At 43.0% G+C, this 27,907-nt stretch overlaps 1 protein-coding gene across 2 annotated transcripts; it reads right to left on the minus strand.

Moving 5' to 3' along the window:
- Nucleotides 1-97: 97 nt before the first annotated feature.
- On the minus strand, nucleotides 98-27,510 carry RAB23 (RAB23, member RAS oncogene family). 2 transcript variants are annotated; one of them, XR_006546333.2, is made up of 8 exons: nucleotides 27,299-27,510; nucleotides 20,624-20,843; nucleotides 17,908-17,993; nucleotides 8,493-8,649; nucleotides 6,443-6,525; nucleotides 5,099-5,191; nucleotides 3,111-3,311; nucleotides 98-433 (listed from the first exon to the last, which is right to left on the minus strand). XR_006546333.2 is itself a non-coding variant. In XM_025272475.3 (7 exons), exons 2-7 carry the CDS (start codon nucleotides 20,776-20,778, stop codon nucleotides 3,172-3,174), a joined length of 714 nt encoding a protein of 237 aa, XP_025128260.1. In that variant the 5' UTR covers nucleotides 20,779-20,843; nucleotides 27,299-27,510; the 3' UTR covers nucleotides 98-3,171. The 2 variants fall into 2 exon arrangements, 1 of the variants encoding a protein (XP_025128260.1); XM_025272475.3 differs by having other exon boundaries at nucleotides 98-3,311.
- Between the last annotated feature and the right edge of the window lie 397 nt (nucleotides 27,511-27,907).

Raw genomic sequence — 27,907 nt, forward strand, 5'->3', positions numbered from 1 at the left:
CCCCAAATACTTCAAGATGAATATATCACATGCAGTTTTCATTAAAAGGTAGGTACTTTTTCACACTGGGGGAAAAAAAAAACACTCAAGCTCCAGACTGGTTTTATGTATTTATATGTCTTTTCATAAAAAGCAGTTATACTCTGAGGACATTCATGGTAGTTTCAATGCCAGCCCAAGTCCACCTTACGTAAATCTCTCTTCTCATGGGAGACATTAATTCTTACTGATAAATGTAGCAAAGTCTCTTGATTTGTCAAGCTCATTTGCTATCATCAGGTTCACTATGAGATAAAAGATTTTCTGTTCCATCTTTTTCTTTATCAGCAGACAACCAGGTTTTCCTCAAGTTCTCAAAGACTCTCAGCATCTGGGAATCCTCCCCTTCCCATTCACTCCAGTTCAGCCCAGGACTGCCTTGTTCTCCAGATGACTGCACGTGGGACAGATTTTCACCGATCAGTTCATTTTGTTTCCAGAAAAACACACCCTAGTGACGGGGAGTACCTCAGCAAGTTACCAGTCAACTATTTGAAAGGTGTTTAAAAGGAGGCAAGAATCTGACAGTCTTTAAGTTGGGATGTCCGGTCCTGCAGCCAAGTCCAGGATCTCAGAGGAGAGCCCAGCCTGGACTCCAGGCACAGAGGGGCCCTTCAGTGATCCTGCCCACGCATGGCACTGCCAGCTCCGGGGACACCCAGACCAGCGTGTGCTCAGGCCATGGTGGGACGGGCTCGTCTTGGTAATGTTAGTTTCACTCGGTTTTTAAGAAGTACATGAGTGTTGTCAACTTTGGGCAGATAAATAGGAAACCATTTAGCTTGATTTAATATAATTCTGTTGCTTCATGTGGGCTATTCTATATGCTATTAATTCAATAGGCAGACTGAAAGAAGAAAAGGAATCCTGAGCATTCTGAGACAAGGCAACCACACCGCAGCTGAGGACCAGCCACGATGTAGAAAAGCGTATCAGTGCACAGATGCACAGTGTCCTGGGTGGGGCCTTATTTCTTCAGCAGCCACGGTTCAGAAATTAGTAGTTATTTAAAAGAATTAAAGGTCTCAGCAAAAAAATGTAGTGTCAATTTTGAAGATTTTACAAACTGCGAAAGTAACTTGGGACTGATTTGGGGACCTATTTAATTATTTAAATTAACCAATTATGGTTAGGTAAAATACAGAATTGCAAATTAAAAATTCAAACGTGTAACAAAGATCCCAGTTCTCCTTAAAAAAATAAAACTACATAAGATTATATTACAGATATCAAGGGAACTGCAACCATCATCAGAGAGCACATTTTTTATATAGAAAAATAACAAACTTTTACCCACATTTAATTAATGTGAAATAGAACTACAACATTTTATATCATATGATTTTTCTGCTATAAAGACTGCTGAAAAATATATTTTGTGCAAAAATTAAAGGGACTGTATTTCCAGAAAGTAGAAAAGGGAAGATGAATTGCCAGTGGGCACCCAACGTCAGGAACAGGGTTTTCTCCCAACACCTACCCCACTGCCAGCAGTGGGAGTGGTGACAACTGGTGACATAAAAATAAAGATTTTATATTACTTTGAAATAGATAATGCCAGATTATTTCAATATTATGAAAAGCAAACATTCACTCCTGACCATTTAAAGACATGTCCTAAAAAATTCTATTCTGTTCTCAACATTAATCTGGACAGGGGGATGAGGGTGGTGCAGATGGCAGACTTAAAAAAAAGAGAAAACATATAAAAGGAATATATAAGACATTATGCATTTAGTACAAATAATTAAAAATGTGACACACTTTCTAAGAAAAGTTATTTTCACATATTTTTAAATCCTGTAAGACCAGGTATATGTTGCAAGGGGTTAAAAACAAGTCATTGATGAATGATAACCACTTTTAGTACAGTTCATGCAATTATTTATCTGCATTGGAAAGCTACTGTCCAAACCACAAAATGTATGCTCTGCTACAATTACTTTGTGTTTGGTGCTGACAGAGCTCTTGAGAAAGTTCTATACAAACTGAAGATTATAGAAATTTTAAAATTATAATCTGAAAAAAACATACAAAAATGTGTAAACAAAAAGAAGCTTTAGAGTTGCAGGGCATTATAAAATCGGTAATGTGGTTTAAGACAAAGAAAATCACCTCTTGTATGTTTAAAAAAATTGCTAGTATAATCCTAAAAGTTCAGAATTGTGTTGTCAACAGCAAAAGGCGCCGGGTGTGGGGTGGCCACGCTGCCCAGGGCAGGGGTCCTGCAGCTGCCAGCTCGAGCCCACCACCCACGTGCAGGGACGTGGAAAAGATCCCGTGACCAGGCCCACCTGGGAGGGGCTCCAGCACTAACGCACTTACACTCCTCTTTCATCTACCCTGTTAGAGAGGAAAGCTGCTTTTAAAAGAGATTACCAACAGTATAAATTCTGGTAAAGCACTGAGAATTAGGTATGAGATTTTTGGCACAAAGCACTTTTTAAAGTCAACCTCATTTTGCAAAATATCTGGAATTTCTCATTTGAAAATTAAAACTTAGAACATACACATAAGTGTATAAACGGTTTCATGAATGAACAAGTTAGATTCCATGTTTCCTTAAACACTGCACATAGCTTCCTTTACTCCAGAACCAGGGATCTGTGTGTACACACCTCCATGTTCCACATATACAGACATTGCACAACTAACATCATAAAGTACACACTAATGCAGTCTGGCAAGATTAGGGCTCGCCTTTCAATATTATTCTTGTAAGTATTCAGAGTCAATATTATTTCCCAGAAAAGCTAGATGACCAATTTCAGAAAAAGAACGCCTGCTATCTTTCCTTGACCCCTAATATTAAAATCTATACCAATATATTTAGGCATTTATGTGTTTCTGCATTTCAAATTCAGCAAAACCTGTTTTTGATGTTTCTTATATCATTCCTTCAATAACAGGAGAAGCTTCGTCTAATGTAAAAAAATTAAAATGAGTCCACAGGGCAGTAATTTTTCAGAGATCTTGCTCCATTCTGAAAAGCACTGCAGAATAATGTTTAAGTCTGTGAATTTTCAGACAGCCAATTAGGTGCAAAGTCTGCGAAACACTGTGTAACATACCGTGATAGCTGGACGTGTCTTACTGCACAATGTAATTCCATTTCCTCCTCCCTGAGGCCTGTTAGGGTATGCTACAGCTGCTGAAAGGATTTCGGTTTTTCTTGGTCCTCTGTCTGTTGGGCCTGAGGTTAATGACATCTCCACCATTGAGGGTACTTGAATTCTGACCCAAGTGACTCCCAGCAGACGTGCTAAAGACCCCTGGAAAAAGTGAGGGACAATACAGATGTTGACACTGATGGACTGCAGGCTCACCTACTCAGACTGTGCTCCCAGCTTCTTAGTAAATTAGCGACATTTGCAAGTATTTACAATATGAAGCTTTTGTTTTCACTTCATCCATTTTTAATAGACAATAAGAGAGTTCAAGTTCAAAAAGAACCAGGAGGGTGGCAGTGAAGTCTGTCCCTCTCAGTCCCTCAGAGCCGCAGAGCACTGCTGGGCACACACGTGGGGTCAAGAGTGCATGGAGGCCTTCCTGCCTCTGCTGCCCAAAGGCGACACTCTCTGCACATCCCTCTGCCTCTTTTCAGTAACAACTGGTTTTTGAAATTTGAAATCTGTAGGATCACTTTAATAGCTTCACTTACTAACTTCACATCATAGAACTTCCTCAATAGCATCTGTCTTGTTATATGTCATATTAATAAAGACGCCACACATGTAAGAGCTGGCAGTGATGGCAGATGTTTCTCTCCAGGCTAAAACAATGGCCAAATGGTCTGCAGATCCTCAAAGTGATGAGAAGACAAAAGGGATGAACTAAAGAAAAACTTTCAACTGTTACAGTTTTCATTTTGCACTATGAGGGTCCCACAATGTAATCTCCAATCCATGAGCTATTTACCATCCGTGATACACAAGACTGCCACAGACACTTTGGGCAATACCATGACAGCCAAGACTGTTCCTGCCCAAGAGGCGTACACTCGGAGGGGTGCAGCGATGCTGCAGGACACGACGTTAGGTGTCACAAGAGAGACGCGAGGTCCCACAGATAGCTCAAAGGAAGGGTCAACCACATCTAACTCGTAAGAAAGGACAAATGACAGGAAGGAGGGACTGGGCCCTGGACAGTCCCTGCACTCAGGTCTCTGATCGTTTAAGAGAAGTGAAGGCCGTGCTCCAGCCAGAGTCAAGAGCTTCGGACACAGACCTCGAAGGATGCACAGTTCCAGACAGATGGGAAGGGGAGGCCATTCTTGACGGAAGAGCCAACATGAGCAAAAGAGAAGACTCAAGAAACAGCGGGCCTTCAGTGGAACAGTAAACAAGGTATGTGATGGAAGGGGGCATGAGGCTGCGAAGGAAGGATGGCCCACACGGTCTTCAAATGCTGGGAGGCGGCGAGCCTGCACTCAATGTACTCCACAACCAGGATCTAGCAAAGGGTTCTAGTCAGCAGACTGGAGGAGACAGGGTGGGCCCAGGAGACCAGACACAACAGCAGCTTGGCACTACAGCCCGGGCATGGGTCGGAGCATGTGCGGGGTCTGACAGTAGGAACACAGGCAATAAAAAAGGTGAAGTAAGAAAAGTTAAAACAGGTCAGGAAAATGTCGTGTGTGAATGTGTAGGTGAGGGTGCAGGCAAGGGTCCTTAGGACAGGACTAGTACCTGTCCTCCCAGAAATCCACCGACCAAAGTCAAGACACGGGCAGGTGGTCCCTGCTCTCTGGCGAGCACGACACTCTGCTGGCATCGCATGCTAAAATCAGGCTGGGTACTAAACAAGGCGGCAGGAAAGGGAAAAGGTGCCGAGACAGGGCAACTGTCAAGTCAAATAGGAGAGACCTTTAGAAAATTCCTCAGGTAAAATCTTTTAACTCAATATACCTTTAATAAGACTGCTGATACTCCTAATAATCTCACATTTCTTTAAAGAAATGAGCATACTGTATCCTTTGTATCCTTTAAAGTAAATATGATAATGAATGGAAAATAAATTTGCCAGGTAAACATGGGGCTAAAACTTTCTGGGTACTTACCAATTTTGTTACTACTTGAATGCATTGATTCTGGATTCTCAGCTATTTGTTGTTTAAGCTTTTGAAGATATTTTTCAGCCAAATATTTAAAAACTGGAATGAAAACAAAACCAGAAACCTTGCCAGATCAGTATAATCTATGCACATAAAACCTGTTATTTTACATCACTTATTATAATATTTATGAAACAAATTTAAAATTAGAAGTATACAAATGAGTTGAAAAAAATTCAACTTCTAAAAATTATCTGAGTAATACCTAATTATGATGGTAATACCAATAAATACACAGTGGACACGCATTTTATTAGTAAAGAAATAAAATAACACTGTAGTCATTGGCTCTTTAGTTTTAAGTATACCTGAACAGTAATTAATATTCAGCAACACTAATCTGACTCAGTCTTAAAAAGGTGCCTCTTTCTTTAGGTGAGAAGTATTACCTGGGACACTGAAGCAACAATCAAGCTGCAATCTAACAAAATAAGTAGCAATTCCAGAATGAGAAAAATAACCATCATCTTCCTCCAATCCCGGAAAGTAGGAAATACAAGTTAAGGTTGCTGTAACTACCTAGCGGGTGTCCACTGCTGTGTTCCAGGACAATGCAGCAACTTTAGAAGGTACGCTTGAAAAACACACATACATACTCACACACACACTCAGCTGTATTTTTAAAGATAAAAAACAGAACAAAAGCCCACTGGAAGTCTGCTTTAGAGTAAACTATTCAAAGACATTAATAAATAACTAAGGACTCAAACCCAGAGCAGCATCAAGCCTTTACACTACTTGATGACATGTAACAACGAGAAAAATCCTATTCTCATTACAAAGAAGACTTCTAGAACTTCTCTGGTGGCACAGTGGGTAAGAATCCGCCTGCCAATTCAGGGGACACGAGTTGGATTCCTGGTTGGGGAAGATTCCATGTACCACAGAGCAACTAAGCCTGTGGTCACAGCTGCTGAGCCTGCGCCCAAGAGTGCTCCACGACGAGGGGAGCCTCCACAATGGCCCGTGCAACGCGGCCAGAGGGCAGCCCGCTCCTCACAGCTAGAGAAAGTGCCTGCACAGCAACAAAGGCTGGTGCAAGCAAAACTAAATAAAAACACTAAAAATACAAACATGAATGCGGATTCATTTTGATATATGGCAAAACCAATACAATATTGTAAAGGTAAAATAAAATAAAAAAAATAAAGAAGAAAAAAAAAAAAAGTTAATCAGACAATCCCACCCCCCCTCCAAAAAAAATACAAACATGATTTCCAAACCACACAGTGAAAAGGCATAAGAAGAAAAAACAAACGTCTTGCCATTAGTGTTAAGAAGGCACTTTACCTTCACTGACATTCAGGTCCTCCTTCACTGAAGTCCTGTAGAATCTCAACTTCAACTTTTTTGCCAGTGCCTCGGCTTCCTCACTACACATCAAGTTAAAAAAAAAATGCATGTAAAGATACTTTCTGAGCACTTGTTTTACTACATTTACTGCATACAGCCTGAGGGGGGGGTCAGTGCCTGAGGGGGAGGGTCAGTGCCTGAGGGGGGTCAGTGCCCAAGGAGGGGGGAGTCAGTGCACGAGGAGGGGAGGGTCAGTGCCCAAGGCGAGAGGGTCAGTGCCCGAGGTGGGGGGGTGAGTACCTGAGGCGGGGAGGTCAGTGTCTGGGGGCAGTGTCAGTGTCTGAGGTGGGATGAGTGCCCGGGGAGGGACGGGGGGGTGTCAGTGCCCGAGGGGGGGGGGTCAGTGCCCGAAGTGGGGGTCGGTGCCCAAGGTGGGGAGTCAGTACCTGAGGGGGGGGTCAGTGCCGAAGGGAGGGGGGCTCAGTGCTCAAGGTGGAGGGTCAGTACCCGAGGCCGGGGGGTCAGTGCCTGAGGTGGGGGCGTCAGTACCTGAAGGGGAGGTCAGTGTCTGAGGTGGGGTGAGCGCCTGAGGGGGGTCAGTGCCCGAAGCGGGGGGGGGGGGGGGTCAGTGCCCGAGGTCGGGGGTCAGTACCTGAGGCGGGGAGGTCAGTGTCTGGGGGGGGCTGGTGTCAGTGTCTGAGGTGGGGTGAGTGCCCGACGGGGGGGGGGTCAGTGTCTGGAGTGGGGGGGGTCAGTGTCAAGGTGGGGTCAGTGCCCGAGGAGGATTTTCAGTTGTCATTGCTTTTGGGGGGTAAACATCTCACTGTAATTGTAAAAGACACTTTTCCGTAAAGTCACTAATTCTAGTCTTAGAATAGTTAAATATCACTTTTATCTATCTAATACTTTAATTTTCTCTCTTCCATTTTTAAAAACACTTGAATTTAATTACACTCCCAGAGTCTTAACTGCATTACCTATTTGACTCTTATTGGCTACAAAACTACTTTGCTGCCTGAGCCAAAGTCAGTATGCTGAAGTGTCTCCGAGAGAGGACCCCTAATTCTAGTTTCATTACAGCTGCTGATTCTTTAAAAGGGTTCCCAGTGACTCCTCCGCCCACACTACCCCTCCCTGTAATCAAGCTGGTCTGTGTCATCAATAACACAACAGTGTGTGACTCCGAGTCCCTCATAAGCACCCTAAGAGGCACTGCGGCTTTCCTGCCTTTCCCTCTCTGGGATCACATGCCTGGGACAGAGGCTGCCGCACCATAAGGACACTCTCAGCTCAAGAGAGGGGCCTCCTGCCTGGACCGAAGCAAGGGTGCCAGCCTGACAGCAGACCCCCTGTCCCAGTCAAGCCTTCCAGTGACCACAAGGCCCCAGCAGCATCTTGACAGCAACCTCATGAAACACCCAAAATGAAGCCAGCCAGCTAAGCCACTCCCAAATTCCTGACCCACAAAAACTATGAAATAACATTCATTGTCTTAAACCACTAAGTTTTGGGCTAATTTGTTACACAGCATCAGATGACTAATGAACATACCAAAAAAAATAAGGTAAGGTAAGAAACAACCAAGCAACTATTTTCAAAGTCAGCAAAATGTTAATAATGCAATAAACTAATACTTACAGAGAGAAATTATCTGGATGCCAAATGCTGTTCACACATGTGAACATAATGGTACTGAGTATACAAAACAGTGTGAATTTAAACTGCTTACCTATTTAAACTCATCAACATACTTATGCTGGATACTAGAACATATAGAGTTAATACTCATACTCTGTCTAGATTTGACTTCACACAAAGAGTTGGATTGAGTTGCAAGGACCTTGAACTCTAAAAGGGCCTCCAAAATGTATTCCTTTAATTTTCTTTACTTCTGATTCAGTGTCAACTTGTTTAAACTCAAACCAGTCACACAATAGCTCACAGAAAATTTAAAGTATAACCTGTCTTTTGTAAGTCTATACAAAGAAATAAAATAGGTTTTATCTTTCTAGAATTACCACCACCCCCTCAACAATAGCCACCTTACTTCTTTATACAAGAGTCATCCAGGAGATCGATCTTGTTTTGTACGAGTGCGGTTGGTATGTCTCCAACTTCAGCCACCACTTTCTCTCTCCAACTGGAAATGGCTTCAAAAGATTCCCTGTCTGTGGTAGAAAATACAAGCACACAAGCCTGGGCTCCTGTAAGGTCACAAAATAAAAATGTTATTTACATTAATGAAACAGTCCTATGCAGGGTGCAGGCAACTTTTATGTACTCAAAATGATTTTTATGTAAGTAAATGTTGAACTCATCTTTGTAGCACTGCTTATTTTTTTAACATATAAACTCTATTTTCCATTTCAAAGAACCAATTTTTACCAAGAACAGTGGTTCTCAAATTTGTGCAAGTGTCAAGGTGCCCTCAAAATTATACACATTCCTTGCGAAATACCACAAAATACTAATACGTTTAATGATACCATAAGAGCCAGAGAGAACAGTAAACTAGCCATGAATAACAGGCTGTTGCCAAATTCTTCCTGTTAATCTCTGTCACTTTTTTCTTAATTTCCTTCAGTGCAGATTTAAGAAAAAGCACAATTTTCTCATTCTATTTATTTTTAAAAAAATCTGTATTATTTTATTTTAGGAGAATACCAATGATGCTGAAGAACACAACTTAAGAACCAATGCCAGACTTCCCTGGTGGCACAGTGGGTAAGAATCCACCTGCCAATGCAGGCAACAGGGGTTCAATCCCTGGTCAGAGAAGATTCCATACCGAGGACCAACCAAGTTCAAGCACCGCAGCTACTAAAGCCTGCGTGCTCTAGGGCCCACGGGCTGTGACTACTGACCCCACATGCTCCAACTCTAAAGCCTGCGTGCTCTAGGGCCCACGGGCTATGACTACTGACCCCACATGCTCCAACTCTAAAGCCTGCGTGCTCTAGGGCCCACGAGCTGGAACTACTGACCCCACATGCTCCAAATAAGAGAAGCCACAGCAATGAGAAGCCAGTGCCCCACCAAAGAACCAGTGCAGTGCCAAGAGTAAAATATTTATATATAATAGAGAAGAAGAAAGTTTTAGTTTTTCATCCTGTTCAACTTAATTCCCATATCATACTCACTGACAATATTTTAATCATCAACTATCATATTAAGTTATAATATCTAATTTTAAAAATAAGCAGCAATCTTCTGGAAGAGGGTTTTGACAAATGATTAGCTCTTGAATCAGGCAGCCTGGTAACAAAAGCAGGCGACAAGAGAAAACTCTCCTGAGCCAGAGGACTCCTCACTGCTGCGCCTTCCTTCCCAGGCCCTCAGGTGTTAGAGTCTCCTGCCACTCAGAAGCCAGACACAAACACCGGGCTACCAGGACACTCTGAGGCCAAAACAGAGCTGCTCATCCCCGGAGGGAATCTGGTAGAAAGCCAAAGAACAATTAATGAAGGAAAACCTGGCAGTTCACTATGGCGGAAAAGCAGATGCTTCCCTCCACTACAACAGGCTTGAAACCAAAGAATAAATCCGTTATGCAAAACTCAGGGCTAGGGGACAGGCAGACTGATAAGACACACCCCGAGACTTCCTCAGAATTGAAGGAGAAAGAGACTGAAGCGATCACACTAGCATACTGGACAATAAATTTATGTTTAACTCTCATATTTACTTAAACTATAAATAGAACATTATTTACTCATACTTTAAGAAACCATTCTTTGTTAATAAAATTGTTAGCTTTAAACATAGAATTTTATATCCAGTCAAGTGTCATTTAAATTTGAGGGTCCAATAGGGTATTTCCAAGTATACAAGCTTTCAGTCACAAAAAACAAACAAACATTCAGAGAAGTATGTAAACAAAACAAAAACAGCCAGCAAACAACAAAAATCTAAGCAGATAGCGCCAGAGATAAGGGCAGTAAGGATGATTAACTAAGAAAAGCACAATTTTGTTTTTAAAAAATCAAGGATCAAAGTATAAAAGTCTGTCCATAAAACAAAATTCTTTAGTGGGGGGCTGTGCGGAGAGAGCCCACAGGACTGGGAAGGGGCACAGTGCCCACTGAGGAGGAGGAAGAGGGACCTGGACTCGATCAATCCACAGGGAGGTGGGCGCAGGAGAGCTGGGGGTCCCCCTCTCACCTCCAGCACTGGCTGCAGGGGTGCCCGTCTGCCTAGGCCTCAGAGGACCCCTGCTTTAGTGCACCCCGTGAGGCCTTGACGCCTGGGGAGGAGGGGGGGAGGGTAAAAACCTCAGCTTGTCTCCCCGGCCCCTAACTAGGGTGGGCACCCAGCTGCCTGCAGCAGTAACCGGCTCATCACTGCACCCTCTGAGGATGGCTCTCCTTCCTTCCCTGGATTCTCACTTCTACACCCCACACCCACCCCGTGTGTGTGTGGGGGTGGGTGTGTGTGTGTGGAGGCAGGTTTGTAAGCCAAGACAGAATCTTAAGCTAAAGGGAATCACCCTAAGAATAAAAAGAATGTGTGAGTATCAAACCAAAGGAGAAAAGTAGAATTATCCAATTTTAAATGAGAAACTACTGAACAACTGAATAGCCCTCAGTTCAGTTCAGTTCAGTCGCTCAGTCGTGTCCGACTCTTTGCGACCCCATGAATCGCAGCACGCCAGGCCTCCCTGTCCATCACCAACTCCTGGAGTTCACTCAGACTCATGTCCATCGAGTCAGTGATGCCATTCAGCCATCTCATCCTCTGTCGTCCCCTTCTCCTCCTGCCCCCAATCCCTCCCAGCATTAGGGTCTTTTCCAATGAGTCAACTCTTCTCATCAGGTGGCCAAAGTATTGGAGTTTTAGCTTTAGCATCAGTCCTTCCAAAGAACACTCAGGACTGATCTCCTTTAGGATGGACTGGTTGGATCTCCTTTGCAGTCCAAGGGACTCTCAGGAGTCTTCTCCAACACCACAGTTCAAAAGCATCAATTCTTCGGTGCTCAGCTTTCTCCACAGTCCAACTCTCACATCCATACATGACCACAGGAAAAACCACAGCCTTGACTAGACGGACCTTTGTTGGCAAAGTAATGTCTCTGCTTTTCAATATGCTGTCTAGGTTGGTCGTAACTTTCCTTCCAAGGAGTAAGCGTCTTTCATGGCTACGGAAAACCCAAAAAGCTAAACAAACAAAAAAAAGTCCTTTCTAAAAGATACAAAAAATAAACTAAAAGAAGACTCTTACAGAATTTTGACTGAGGTACTGACAAAACAAATGACAAATACCAGATTCCAAAATGTGTGTGAGAAGATCGTTATTTGCCAAACTTACAGAGAAAATGGCTACAAAGCTATTATACAAGTCTGGAACTCCCTTAAGCTCTTCAAGGATTTTTTTAAGAATTGAGAAGAAGTGGAAAGGCAGAAGATTCTCGAAGGATTTCCTTAAAGCAGCACTGCCCGCATCCAAGCGGATGGCACCAGCAGAGAAGAGCTGCCTCTGCGGGGCGACTGTGCCTCCACCCACAGCAGCAGCGACAGCGCGCGAGGGTCTCACGCGGGCCGAGCTGAGCCACGCGCAGGACGTAAGCCAGCGGATCACTTCAACCACGTCCAGCAGGGCCACTTCGGGGCACTGGGAGCTGGCACCAGGCAAGATGGCCGTGCAGCACTGACTCCCACAAAAAGGCAGTCAGCGGGCAGAATCAAGGGCACATTTGTCCCCCAAGACCGGGAAGCACCGAGGAAGACAGGACAAAGTCCCAGAGAAGCACCGGCCACCATCGGCACACAGAGGCCCCGGCACCACACCACCCTGCCACCCTGCTCCGTGCCCGCTCCAGGGGCCTCAAGGCCTGGCCCGCTCGGGAGGAGCTGGGAGTGAAGCCATCCGCATTCCCCTCCCAGACCACAAGGCCTGTCCCAGAGAAAAAGAGATTTAACTTACATTATCTGGCTATTCCTACTACTTAATTGAGATATGTTTATGACTAGAAATCACTGAGGCAGCTGAGAAAAATTATTTAAGAGTGACCAGGAGTTGGCCTGGATGGGAGGTGAGTCTGGGAGAGAATGGGTACATGTACATGCATGGCTAAATCCCTTCGCTATTCATCTGAAACTATCATGACACTGTTAATCAGCTACACTCCAATATAAAGTTAAAGAAAGAGTGGGCAGAAGAGACATGAGCTGAGGGTATTGTCGAGGAAAGGCCTTTTCCTCCTACCGCCTGCTGCTGCTGCTAAGCTGCATCAGTCGTGTCCGACTCTGTGCGACCCCACAGATGGCAGACCACCAGGCTCCTCCATCCATGCACACATAAAGAGGGGGCGAGACACAGAGCTGCGTTTTCCTACCTTCAGGAGTGATGCCTCTCCAGCATAACAATTGTAACTACTTTTTTTAATGTGTTTATTTTACATTGGAGGATGAATGCTTTCTAATATTGTGTTGTTTTCTGCCATATATCAATTATAACTACATTTAATTTTTAAATGACCATAAAAAAATAAAATAAGATGACCCCATGCTGCTCTCCATTCTTTTTCTTCCTCCAACTCTAGCTCTGTTAGTGCTAAACATCTTTGGTAAAGTTAATGTTTTAATTTCTCTGTTGTTGACACTGAAAGGCAGCTAGTGTCTTCTATCCATATATTTTACAAAGACCTTTATTTTCCTATTATTCAACATACCTTCAGTACTATCCATATATTTTACAAAGACCTTTATTTTCCTATTATTCAACATACCTTCAGTACTTCCTAAAAACTGGAGCACTGGAAAAGTTTCTTCAATATCATAGATAACAGTAAACCACCCATAAATGGATCACTTCTAACAGTTAATAGACTACCTCACTTATGCACAGATCAGAATACGGAGCTCTGAATAAATTTCTGGTGTCAATGACAAGATCACCAATAGCAAGTGTTTATTCCTCATTAACAAGATCATTCCAAAAAAGTCACCATATTTTAATACAATTCAGAAAATACTCTCCAAGATACATAATATGCAGAGTTAATTCTGTCCTCAAACCACTGACAGATACTACAAGATGGTCTGCAGGCTGGTCCAGAGTGGCTGCTGAGCAGCATCAGTGCCGCCTGGGAGGCGGTGGGAAAGCAGGCTCTTGGAGCCACCCGCAGATCTAGGGAAGTCAGGCTGCATTTTAATGAGCTCCCCAGGGGATTCCTGGGCACAGCAAGTTGAAGAAACACCGCTCTAGAGAACACTGGAAAAGGCCAGTCGGAATCACAAGGCTTTAAAAACACTATTATAGATATTACTAAGAATTTAAAATGCTGGCCCCTATTCTTTTTGACACTTTATAACCTAAAGTACACAAATTATTCAATGAACCAATTTGTCACAGATTCCATGCTCATGTAACTTCAAAACAAACCGGACACTTGCAATCTAATTCTGTTATTCCTTAATTCTTGTGTTTATAATTATAACTTACAACCAGTTTCTTGTCCAGAGCTATTCAATTTCCAGCAATTTATATTCATTTATATTTGTGAAATAAAGTGTTTTTTTAAGAAAATAAGTGTTTTCTTCTACTTATGTCAGTTCAGTAGAGTCGCTCAGTCATGTCCGACTCTTTGCAACCCCATGGACAGCAGCACACCAGGCTTCCCTGTCCATTACCAACTCCCAGAGCTTGCTCAAACCCATGTCTACTGAGTTGGTGACACCATCCAACCACCTCATCCTCTGTTGTCCTCTTCTCCTCCTGCCTTAAATCTTTCCCAGCATCAGGGTCTTTTCCAATGAGTTGGCTCTTCGCATCAGGTGGCCAAAGTATCAGAGTTTCAGCTTTAGCATCAGTCCTGCCAATGCACATTCAGGACTGATTTCCTTCAGGATGGACTGGCTGGATCTCCTTGCAGTCCAAGGGACTCTCAAGAGTCTTCTCCAACACCCTAGTTCAAAAGCATCAATTCCTAGCACTCAGCTATTTATGTGCATAATCTCAAATAACAGGTCTTAAGTCTAAAACCTCATTTCCATATATTTAGTCAGAAGCCTTTTTTTTTTTTTTTCCTGAGAACCAAGTCACAGTAAAAAACTGTAATGAAAATCTCTTTTATGTTGTATGCAACTTTCTAAGTATGGTTTCTATTGCCAAGGGTGGACTTTCTTAAGAGTTTAAGAGGAGTCATCTGGGATGCTAAAGACTTCCTAATATGATCTGCGCTCTGTTCTAACCTACTGACAAGGAAATCATGTTTCCACATGCCTCACTGTGCAATTAAGCCAGTACTCTGATCCCCTGGAGCAACAGTCGTGCTGTAATAGGTCTTTTAAATGAATTATAGTAATTTTTTTTAAATATAATTTTTATGTATCTTGAATAACACATTTTTAGAATAAAAATTAGTAGGTCATAATTTTTTAAGGCATAGTGTTTCAGTCACTGAATCTCCATCTGAACTCATTCTGCCCACCTTACCTTTTCTCCCTACTCTTTATTTCTGCTTAATTAAATCATCACTGGAATCTACACTAGAAGCAGATGTTACCTGGTGCCAACTGTCATCCTGCGCCCCTGCCTCTAAGAACACCTCTCCCTCTTTGAACAGCAGCCTACAGTTTAGGCAGCCAACCCTACTGCCCTGGAGGGGGCCACATATGCACCAAGCCGATTAAGTTAATCACCTTCCTCTGACTTCTTACTGTAATCTGGTCAAAGGTGGTCTGATCAGATAAAAGCTCTGGACTTTTGATGCACAGTTGTGGGAAGTAACTTTGGGTCCCCAAGGATGTGAACAAAGCACTGTAACCCTGCAGCCTAGAGGAAAATCAACATGAGGAGGAACCCCACATGGGGAGGGTGCCAGCCCGGAGATTAGCGAGGCTACCGTCCCAACAAACCGCAACTGAAAGCTACTCCCACTAACAAGTCAACAGACGGTAAATAAGTCAGTCTGAAATCTATTTTCTGCTGTCAGTAGCCAAAAGCATTCTTATGGAGCCTCAAAAAAAAGCATAAAAGAATGTCCAATATGTCAAATTGACATAATGTTGCCACTATTTGTTCCTTAATTCAAATAGGGATGTGAGGGGAAAAAAGCTAAGGCTTAAGACCTGGTTCAGTATCCACCCTCTGCCATTTTAACAGAGCTGGCTAAAAAAAGTTACATTTTAAGAAAAGCTTTTAACAGATCTATGTATACACTTATGATAGCTTTAAAACATTAAATACAGGGAGATTAAATCTGTTTAAAGCCTTGTAGTCCAAATGAAACAAAGGGAAAAGAAATTTGAGTATCACCCATAGTAAATTAAAATGTTCAGTTCAGTCGTTCAGTTGTGTCCGACTCTTTGCGACCCCATGAGTCACAGCACACCATGCCTCCCTGTCCATCACCAACTCCTGGAGTTCACTCAGACTCACGTCCATCGAGTCAGTGATGCCATCCAGCCATCTCATCCTCTGTCGTCCCCTTCTCCTCCTGCCCCCAATCCCTCCCAGCATCAGTCTTTTCCAGTGAGTCAACTCTTCACATGAGGTGGCCAAAGTACTGGAATTTCAGCTTCAGCATCAGTCAGTCCTTCCATTAAGATGTAAATACTAATAATTACGGGCTCTCTTTTTAGTTTCTGGCAAAGAATGTCTTTTGTAAACATATGAAAGAGAAATGGATGATATATGCAGAGTACATCATGAGAAATGCTGGGCTGGATGCAGCACAAGCTGGAATCAAGATTGTCAAGAGAAATATCAATAACCTCAGATATGCAGATGACATGATCCTTAGGGCAGGAAGAGAAACTAAAGAGCCTCTTGATGAAAGTCATAGAGGAGAGTGAAAAAGCTGGCTTAAAACTCAACATTCCAAAAATGAAGATCATGGCATCCAGTCCCATCACTTCACGGCAAATAGATAGGGAAACAAGGGAAACAGTGACAGATTTTATTTTCTTGGGCTCCAAAACCACTGCAGATGGTGACTGCAGCCACGAAATTAAAAGACATTTGCTCCTTGGAAGAAAAGTTATGACCAACCTAGATAGCATATTCAAAAGCAGAGACATTACTTTGCCAACAAAGGTCCATCTAGTGAAAGCTATGGTTTTTCCGCAGTCATGTATGGATGTGAGAGTTGGACCATGAAGCATGCTGAGCACCAAAGAATTGATGCTTTTGAACTGCGGTGTTGGAGAAGACTCTTGAGAGTCCCTTGGACTGCAAGGAGATCTAACCAGTCCATCCTAAAGGAGATCAGTCCTGAATGTTCATTGGAAGGACTGATGCTGAAACTGAAGCTCCAATACTTTGGCCACCTGATGCCAAGAACTGACTCATTTGAAAAGACCCTGACGCTGGGAAAGGTTGAAGGCAGGAGGAGAAGGGGACAAGAGAGGATGAGATGGTTGGATGGCATCACTGACTCAATGGACAAGAGTCTGAGTAAACTCCAGGAGTTGGTGATGGACAGGGAAGCCTGGCATGCTGCAGTCCATGGGGTCACAAACAGTTGGACACAACTGAGCGACTGAACTAAACTGAACAAGTTAAAACAAGAAGTCTGTGACAAACTCGATGAGCCATGTTAAAAAAATTAAGATAATAATGAACACAGTCTTATGGCAAAAACTGGAAAAAGGATTATAACCTCAACTGCAGTGGAAATTAAAATATTTTTAGCTACCTGGTCTTTTTCTTTAAATTAGGGACCCAAATGATATCCTTAATGTACAATTGCAACATTTTCTCTTTTTTATTCATATACAAATAAAATCATTTTTCACATTTGACCAGTTCTTTTTTTAACTTTATTTTGAAATAATTGTAGACTCACACAAACTTGTCTTATTAGAAATACATAACGGTAATTACTTTCTCAAAAAATAACCACACTAATGAAAAAGTAATACTGACAAATCACAGTGTTAAAAGCTTAAAAAGAAATAAACCAACCTATTTATTTCTCACAAAAAGAATACATTATATACTGAGAATTTAGAGAAAAAAGCTAGATAGGTAAAAAGGGGAATTCTGCCCACAATTTAGTCTTAGATCCTGTCATGGTAGCTCTTTCCTTTCACTTGTACCTCATACTTCTCTGAATTTGTGCAGCCCTGAAAAGGCTTTACCCACACACACTAATGTCATAACAAAATGCCATTTTGTTTGCCGGAGTTTTCCTTTTTCTTATAGTAGTTTCCATTCTCTGACTACAGAGTCATTTCCCTGGAGTCAGAGAAGACATTTCATAGTTTCTGACTTACTAGGTCTGGGAGTGCCTATATGAGTCATGTAATTCTAAGGCAGACACAAACAGTCTATAGTATAAAGTATTATTTACCACCCAACGAGATCTTTATAAGAATAAGGGCCTGGGGTTTTCAAAAATACTTTGGAATTAATTTAAATATTCTTAAAGAGAAATCCTTCTATGGGGAACAAAAAAGGCAAAATTTTTTGTTCAGCCAAAAGAACACATCCAAACAGACTAAAGACATCCACAATTTACCTCGATAGTAGGCCTTGGTTATCGCATCAAACTCCTCCTGACCTGCTGTATCCCATAACATGAGCCTGACGTCTTCATCATTAACTCTGAAACAAGAGATGAATTTATTTTATATGCAAAGGAAATGTCTTTATTTTTAAAATCTGGAGGTATTAAAACTACATTGTGGGCGTCAATCTGAAAAAGTCTAAGTGCTTTTTAGTGCTGATACCATTAACCACAGTGAGAGTAAAGGGTGAAAGACACCCCCTAACGCTGTCACTTTACACGATTTGGAGTTACCTGTTGTGTTTCTTCCTTCAACAACAGTCACAGATAGAGGTGGCTCTAGGACTAGCATCAGAAGGGCCCACACCTGCAGATTCAACTACCCACAGACAGAATATATTTGGAGGGCTTCTCGGGTGGCTCAGTGGTAAAGAAGACATGGGTCCGATCCCTTATCCTGGGAGATCCCACGGGCAGCAGAGCCACTGAGCCTGCAAATCACACTATGGAGCCTGTGCTCCAGAACCAGGAGCCGGAACTTCCGAGCCCGCGCGCCACAACCGCGGAAGTCACGCCCTAGAGCCTAGTGCCGCACATGAGAAGCCTCCTCGATGAGAAGCCCACGCACCGCAACTAGAAAAAAGCCCACTCAGCAACAAAGACCCAGCACAGCCAGAAATAAATAAAACTATTTTTTAAAAATATGTGGGAAAAACTCTAGAAAGTTCCAAAAAGCAAAACTTGAACATGCCATGTGCCCAGCAACTACTCACGCAGCATTTACCTTGTATTAGATGTTATAAGTGATGTGGAGATAATGAAAGTCTATGGGAGCACGTGTGAAGGTTAAATGCAAACACTATGCCATCTTGTACATGGAACTGAGCGTCTGTGGAGGCTGGTGTCCACAGGATCCTGGCCTGTCCTGAGAGAGCTTCCTCAGGTCAGCTGCCGCCTCCGGCCGCCCTACTCTAACACGGAGACCGGAGAGAGAGGACGAAGCAGCTCACTGCGCGCGGGCCCCTTAACGCAGACACTGACTGTTGCGTGCACCCGCCGTCTTACTTACAGGCAGCAGTCCTTTTATACAGCCACTGCCAACAGCCAGTCAGCAAGTCCTGAACCACAGCTGAGCGAAAATACCCAGCAAGGGGCCTTCAAGCTCCTGGTTACAACTGCATCAACCAATCAATATATAACTTCTTTTTCCGCACTGTTCTGTTTAAAGACACCTTATTTAATATATATTGTTGATTCATCAACTTTGAACTCATGGCCAACAGCACTATTACTGGTACTTGAAAGAAGCTTATCTAACACATGTGTCTACTCCATGAGGCACATCACAGCTCACCAGACAGCACTTCAGTTCTAGGCTTGGGGCCGTTTTAAACAGCAAAACCAACAAGACACACAAAAACAGAACAGCAAAAGGCCACTTATGTACTTATGAGAGATGAAACAAAAAGATGGAGGTCGTCTTGTTCAGCCTCAACCAGATCTGTGTGTGCAGGTGACGCAAATGTTTTGAGGCTCTGTGCGTGTCCATTAATGGGGTCCCGAGTCTGGGGCTGCAAATACATTTTAGCAAGTAGTGAATCTGAACATACAAAGTCCACAAATAATGAGAAGTAACTAACTGCATACTTGAAATATTAACATGGAATCTACAAATAATGAGGGTCAACTATATACTTAAAATATTAATTTGGTCCAGATAACAAGTACAAAAATAAACATCATCAAGATTTAAAATGAATCCTCTTAAGACACCTAAGAAAGGAAGCAAAAACAGAAATATTTTTAGAAAGAGGGTGAACAGATTATAAATTCAACAATTTTTACAACAATGAACACAATTATCTCTGATGCTAGTGTCTGGGACAGTTACGTCAGATTTGTTTAATGTTACTTATTTCTCTGTGATAAATTTTAGTTTGTCTCCTACAATTTAAAATAACCTCAAAAGTTCTCAGGACTAAGGACAAAAACTGTTACTTTGATGTGTTTTAGAACTGGATTTCCTTTTCACAGACGTATTTAATCCCCTCAAATCCTTCTCTTATTTCTTTAAAGTAAAAATAAATTATTAATTCTCTAACTTCTACATAGTCCTGTCCAGTTTTAAAAAGAGAAGATTATACAAACAGATCCCTTAATATATAAGAGATGAAAATTACTGTGAAAGTTAACTTTCCTTCCAAATAAAATTGTGGACAGAAATCTCAGCAGAATCAAGCACTACTTTCTATCTAAGAAGTGCCCACGATGGGATGTCCCTGTGGCCTGGTGGTTAACAATCCGACTGGCAGCACAGGCGACACGGGCTTAACCCTGGTCAGGGAACCAAGGTCCACAAGCCACGGAGCGACTGAGCCCACGTGCTGCACCCAGAGTCCGTGCGCCACAACTGAGGCCCAACACAACCAAATCATCAGTAAAACTTTTAAAAATGTGCCCGAGGTGCCACCAATAAATATAAAACAGATATAAGTAGAAACAGAGAGAAGGGAGAAGGGTAGCAAAAAAGAAGAAAAATGAGAGAGGAAAGGGAGAGATGGAGGACGGGGGAGAAAGACGGTGAGGACACACGAGGGAGGGAGTGACTGAACATCGCTGCCGCCGGACGCCTAGCGTTTGTGCGGTAACCAGTCACCGTCGTTCCGACACCGTCATCCGACACTGCTCACAAACCAAAACCCAGAGGATAAAGTGGCCAAGTACATACTGGATTTGTCGCTCCAAAAAATCAACTCCAATGGTTTTCTTGTAGTCTTTTGTAAAAATGCCTTTGCAATACCGCTGAATCATACTTGACTTTCCAACTGCACCGTTCCCTACAACCACCATCTTGATAGCCACTTCCATATCTTCCTCCAACATTTTTGGAGTTGAAAAGGTTTCTGTGCCAACTTTAATTCCAGGTGATCAGATCTTCTCTCTCAAACCTGTGGTTTAAAATGAAATTATTCTTTTCATGACATAAAAATAAGCTATAATTATTTTATCAAGAAATAATCAAACTGAATTCCAAGAATTTGTTTCCATGATGAAGGGCCCCCCTCCCCATTCTGTTCATTTAACTTAAATTATCTGAAAAGAGAGACAATAATATTCACTTTTGAATCCTTATCAATAGCACAATGTATGACTTTCAGGTAGTGATAAATGAGTAGATTCTGCCTTTCACAAAAATTAGCCGATAAAGACTATGGGCTTTAGAGTTGAGGCCTGATTTAAAGTTGCCTTTTACTGGTTCTGTGCTCTTTGTGAAGTTATTGCTTATCCTCTTCAAGCTTCAGTTTTCTGAAGATATTTAACCTCACAGGATCATTGATTGATACATATAAAGCACTTAGCACAGTGAAAGTTAAGCATTCAAAAAATGGTAGTCTCATATACCAGAAGAAATCCTCCATAGTTAACACCAAATGGGAAACAAATACAAAGTCTAAGGAAACTGCTCATCATCCTCACAGGTGATAATTAACAACCCTAGATCCGCACCCAAAAGGTAGGTCTTGTGTAATACTATGCAACCAAGTGACAGCATCCAGCTCGTTAGTTACAGCACTTTAGTATTAAGGCTACAATGAATCCATTACCCATAATCTTACAGCATACTTTTTTTCTTTACTTTCAGACTGCTGCTACTGCTAAGTCACTTCAGTCGTGTCCGACTCTGTGCGATCCCATAGATGGCAGCCCACCAGGATCCCCTGTCCCTGGAATTCTCCAGGCAAGAACACTGGAGTGGGTTGCCATTTCCTTCTCCAATGCAGGAAAGTGAAAAGTGAAAGTGAAGTCGCTCAGTCGTGTCCAACTCTTAGCGACCCCATGAACTACAGCCTACCAGGCTCATCCGTCCATGGGATTTTCCAGGCGAGTACTGGAGTGGGGTGCCGTTGCCTTCTCCATTACTTTCAGACTAGTTATAGTTATTCACACAATGGAAGCAGTAGTACGTGTACTGTTTGCATTTTAGACTGAATGAACTGTCTAGACCCTTAGAACAGAGGGCTAATTTTTTCACATTTCTTAAAATTATTAATGCTATTCAAGTTCCTACCTACTTAACTATTATATTCTAGCTACCTGAACCAAAAATTCATTTATACAACCACTACACAAAACATGTCTGAAATGTGAAGAGCATTCCTTTCTTTGTCCCTAATGGAGACTCAGTAACTGGCTCTAGTGCTCCATGAACTTGCATGATTTAAGAAGCATCTAAAAGTACTTGTTAAAGTACAAGTTCTAGGTCTCCACTTAAGACATAATTAAATTATTAAAACAACCTAAAATATCAGAACCAAAGAAAGATGACAGAAGCAAAAATATGGATAAATACAGAAAGACTTATCCTCTTGAATGTTCTATATTACATGTGGCAGTTGAAAGAAAAATCATAATACTGTTCGATGTGGTTTTCAATATAGGTAGAGAACACATTTAAGACAATTCTTTATACATGGGAGAGGACAAAAGGATGTGAAGGGAGGTAAGGTTTCTATACTTCGCTTGGGCTTGTAAAATGCTGACACCAATAGACTGTGATACATTATCTACACAGCTAAACAAGTTACACAAAGAAATACCCAAAAATACTAGAAAACATGATAAAACAAAATGAAATTATAAAAACACCATAAAAATATCAGAATGTAATTGACATTTATAGAGCTGTCCACACAACAGCAGAACATTCTTCAAGCACCCACTGAACATGTATCAAGATAGGACATAGTCTAGGCCATCAAACAACCCTCAAAAAAATTAAAATAAAGAGACCACAGTGGGATCAAACTAGAAGTCAGTAACAGAAAGATAACAGGAAAGTCTCCAAGCATTTGGAAACTAAAAACAGATTTCTCAACAATCCATGGGCCAAAGCAGAAGCTCAAGAGAAATTTTAAAAATAACTGAATTGAAATAAAATGAAAATACAAAGTGTCAAAAATTTGTTGGACACAGCTAACTTAGTGCTGAGAGAGAAAATTTACAGCACTAAATAGAGTCCCTTGGACTGCAAGGAGATCCAACCAGTCCATTCTGAAGGAGATCAGCCCTGGGATTTCTTTGGAAGGAATGATGCTAAAGCTGAATCTCCAGTACTTTGGCCACCTCATGCGATGAGTTGACTCATTGGAAAAGACTCTGATGCTGGGAGGGATTGGGGGCAGGAGGAGAAGGGGACGACAGAGGATGAGATGGCTGGATGGCATCACTGACTCGATGGACGTGAGTCTGAGTGAACTCCGGGAGTTGGTGATGGACAGGGAGGCCTGGCGTGCTGCGATTCATGGGGTTGCAAAGAGTCGGACACGACTGAGTGACTGAACTGAACTGAACTGAAATGCTTACCTTAGAAACGAAGAAGTCTCAAAGCAATAACCTAAGCTCCCACCTCAAAAAAACTGGAAAAACAAGTGCTATCAATAACAGTTTCATGCTTATACCAAAGAATTAAATCTGACCCTTAAAAAAAAAAACAAAAAAAAAAACTGGAAAAACAAGTGCAAAATAAACCCAAAGCAAGCAAAAGGATGGAAATAATAAAGAGAAGAAATCAATAAAATTGATATAACTATTAGGAAAATAAAATCTGTAACTTTAAAAACTCAAAAAGAAAGCTCCAAGCTCAGGTGATTTCACTGAAGAATTCTACCAAACATTTCAAGAATGATACACAATCCCCCCAGAATATAGAAGAGAAGGAAACATCCCCTAACTTATTTTATAAAGCCAGCATTATCTTGATACCAGCACCACACAAAGACAGTACAAAAAAGAAAACCAGACAGACAGCCCCTCATGAACATAATGCAAAAATCTTGAACAAAATATGAGTAAATCACATCCAGCAATGCACAAAAAGAATAACTAGGACCAAATAGGCTTTACTTGGGAATGCAAGGCTGTTTCAACATTAAAATATCAATGCAATCCACCACATTAACACAGTAAAGAAGGAAAACCCCATCACCATATCAACTAATGCTGAGGAAATATTTAACAAAATTCAACATCCATTTGTGAGAAAATTTCTCAGCAAACTAGAAAGAGAAGGGGAATTTTTCAGCCTGATAAAGGGCATCTATCAAAAAAAACACACAGAAAAACATACAGCTAACATCATACTTAATTAATTCTGAAAGACAGACTGCTTTCCCCCTTAGAGTGAGAACAAGGTAAGGATGTTCATTCTCACTACTCCGGTTTATCATTAGGCATAGCCAGAGCAATAGCAACAAAAATATACATAGTGCTTACAGACTGGGGAAAAACTATCCCTATTTACAGATGACATGGTTGTCTATGGATTCTCCAAGGAATCAAACAATCCTGAAACTAGTACATGAATTCAGCCAAGGACACAGGATACAAGAGTAACACATAAGACTGAACTGTATTTCTAATATCCTAACAAGGTACAATTTGAAGCCAAAAAAAATTTAAATGATATTTACAATAGCATCCTCCCAAAACGAAATTCTTTGATATGAATCAAATTCAGACATGACTGACTGACTGAATTGACTGAAAGTTGGAGAAAATCATACCACCCAATTTTAAGACACTATAAAGCTACATTCATGAAGAAAGAGTGATACTGGCAAAGAGAAAGATACAGAAATCAACACAGCACAGGCCCAATACAAAAGAGGGCCCAAAAATAGACCCACGCAAATACAGCTAATTGATGTTTGACAAAAATGCAAAACTATTAAATGGAGACAAGGCAGTCTTTTCAACAAATTGTGATGGAACAACTGGACTTCATATGCAAAAAAGTAAACCTTCCCCTAAATCTCACACCTTATATAAATAATTCAAAATAGATTATAGATCTAAATGTAAAACTTTAATATCTAGAAGGTGAAAACCTTCTTGACCTGGGATTAGGCAAAATTCTTAGACATGCTACCAAAAGATGTACAAAAGGAAATATAGATAAATTAGATTTCATCAAAATTAAAAATATCAGCTCTGTGAAAGATCCTGTTAAAACAATAAAACAAGTTATAGACTGCAAGAAAATAGTTGCAAAACATACCTAACAATTTGTATCCAGAGCATATAAAGAACCTTTAAAAGTCAACATAAGAAACTACCAAATTTAAAAATAGGTAAAAGTCTTGGCCAGATATTCACCCAAGATTATATATGCCAGGTAAGCACACAAAAAGATACTCAACAGCTTTGGCCATTAGTTAAAGACACACTGGGCTCCGTTGCTGCATCCTACTCTTTGCGACCCCACAGACTGCAGCCCACCAGGCTCACATTCTGTCCATGAGATTTCCCAGGCAAGAATACAGGAGTGGGTTGCCATTACCACTATATGCCTATCAGAATGGCTAAATTAAAAAATCTGACCACACCAAGTGCTAGACAGGAAGTGGAGCAACTGGAACTCTCACATTTTGCTGGTGAGAATGCAAAATGATAGGCACTCTGGAAACCTGTGTGACCGTTTCTTATAAAGTTAAACATACTTTATGTGATCCTACAACGCCAATCTTAGCAGTACCCTAGAGAAACAAAATGGCAACCCACTCCAGTGTTCTTGCCTGGAGAATCCCAGGGACGGGGGAGCCTGGTGGGCTGCCGTCTATGGGATCGCACAGAGTCGGACACGACTGAAGCGACTTAGCAGCAGCAGTAGCATGAATTTCCCTTGACTGGAAAGTCTTAAAACTCCTATGGTAAGTTTTCTCTCTTTTACTTTCCAAAAAGCCCCACAAACATTTGGCTGATGATAGGCAATGGCAACCCACTCCAGTACTCTTGCTTGGCAAATCCCATGGACGGAGGAGCCTGGAAGGCTGCAGTCCATGGGGTCGCTGGGAGTTGGACCGACTAAGCGACTTCACTTTCACTTTTCACTTTCATGCATTGAAGAAGGAAATGGCAACCCACTCCAGTGTTCTTGCCTGGAGAATCCCAGGGACGGGGGAGCCTGGTGGGCTGCCGTCTATGGGATCGCACAGTCCTACACGACTGAAGCGACTTAGCAGCAACAGCAGCAGCAGAGAAACAAAAACTTATGTTCACACAAAAACCTGCACAGGAATGATTACAGCAGCTATAGTCACCATAAACTAGAAACAATCCAACGTCCTCCAGCGGATGCATATCCATCTACCAGAATACTCCTCAGTAACAAAAAAGGATACGTTGATACATGCAGCAACTTGAAGGAATCTCAAAGGCATTGTACTGAGTGAAAAAAGCTTACATGTTGTACGATTCCATTTACATGACATTCTAGAGAAGATCAGTAATTGCCAGGGGTTGGAATAAGGGGGAGTTTATGAGAGGACAGACAGCGTGAGTGGTTGGAGGTGACAGAACTGTTCCATATTCTATTATAGTGGTTACATGAATCTAAAATTCACAGAACTGCACACTCCCCAACAAAGTCCACTTTATCACATGATAACGTTTAAAAGAATAAAATATAAAGAAAAATAAGTGGAATTAGATCTTAACACAGGCAGGCTGACCTTTGTGATTATCATCAGCCACTCACGTCTCTACAGACTAAAAAGAACCAACACAATCAAGTTCTTAGAAAGTATAATTCTAAGTATAATATCTTAAAAGCTTGACAGTAATACTGTGTATATGTGTTATATTCCCAAGTTTAAGTTTACAATCAACAGCAGTCCAATACATTAGAAAAGGAAGAGTTAACTCAATGATCAAAACAGTGGTTTTTCCATCACTGCCTGTACTTCAATGAACACGTTATGATTATACTTAAACATGAAAAACCTCAGGTTCACCGAAGTTACCTGGAAGATATCCTGACCTGTATGAAATATAGAGACGTAAACAGTCCTTCTCAGACTGTAAAGTCACTTGCCCGGGCCGTGACAGTGAAGCTGTCCCCCTATCACACTCTAAGGGTCCCGAGCCTGGGGGCCCCATGGGAAGCGACTCTGCCGCGCCCGGTGTCAAGGGGAGCGCGCAGCCGGTTCATCCGTATTCCAGGGGCGCCCCGGCAACACCCCGGGCAGGGTGCGGCCGGGCAGGGAGGGGCCCGCTGCCTGGACCCGGTCTGGAAGCCAGGGTGGGCTGAGGCCCTTTCCCAACCATCCCCGACCGGCACTGAACGGCCCGCCACGTCCAGGGAGACCGGGGCGCGGGGAGACGCGGGGGCCGGGGGAGCGCGGGGAGACGAGGGAGCCGGGGACACGCGGGGCGCCAGGAGCGCGGGGAGACTGGGGCGCTGGGAGGGGCGGGGAGACGGGGGCCGGGGGCTCCAGGCGTGCGCGCGGCGGCCGGGTGGGAGCGAGCGCCCGGCTTGGAGGCCCCGCCGCGCCCCTGCGCAGGCCCCGGGCCGCGACGAGGGCGAGGAGTGCGGCCGCCGGCCCGGGCGCGAGCCGCTACTCACCCTCCCCGCGCCGCCCGCCGCCCGGCGCCACAGCTCCTCCGGGGCGCGGCGCAACCGCCGCCTCGCCGCGTCCGCGCGCGCCGGCCCCCGGCTGGGCGTCCGGCCGGCTCGTGCCCTCTTCGCTCTTTACGGGTGACTGTGATGCTTCGGGAACTTTACTGGCAGCAGGGCTCGGAACGGGTGGTGCTCAGTACCTCGCCGGGAAGAGCCGGGAGCGGGCGCCCAGCCCCCGCTCAGCCCGGCCCCTCCGCGCTCCGAGCATGCGCCGGGCTCGCGGTGCGCACGCGCGCGCGGGGCCCCGCCGCCAGCCGTCCGCCGCAGGGGGCGCGGGGCGCTACCTGGCCGCGCGAGGAGGCGGCCGGGAAGGCGCTGCACGCGCTTCCGCTGCACGGGGGGCGGCCTTCAGAGTCTTCACAGGACCGGCCGCCCTGGACGCGCCTTACGCGCCTGACTGAGAGGACCTCCAAGGGACGGGGAGAGCAAAACCGTGGAGCCCAGTCGAAACGCGCTGAGTTCACACGCTGTGGCTGGACCGAGTGAAAGTCTGCGGTGGTTAATAACTCAGACAACCAAACCAAAATCCGGAGGTTCGCCCCCAAAGCAACCTAA

The sequence above is a fragment of the Bubalus bubalis genome, chromosome 2, assembly GCF_019923935.1.
Source record: "Bubalus bubalis isolate 160015118507 breed Murrah chromosome 2, NDDB_SH_1, whole genome shotgun sequence".
Lineage (NCBI taxonomy): Eukaryota > Metazoa > Chordata > Mammalia > Artiodactyla > Bovidae > Bubalus > Bubalus bubalis.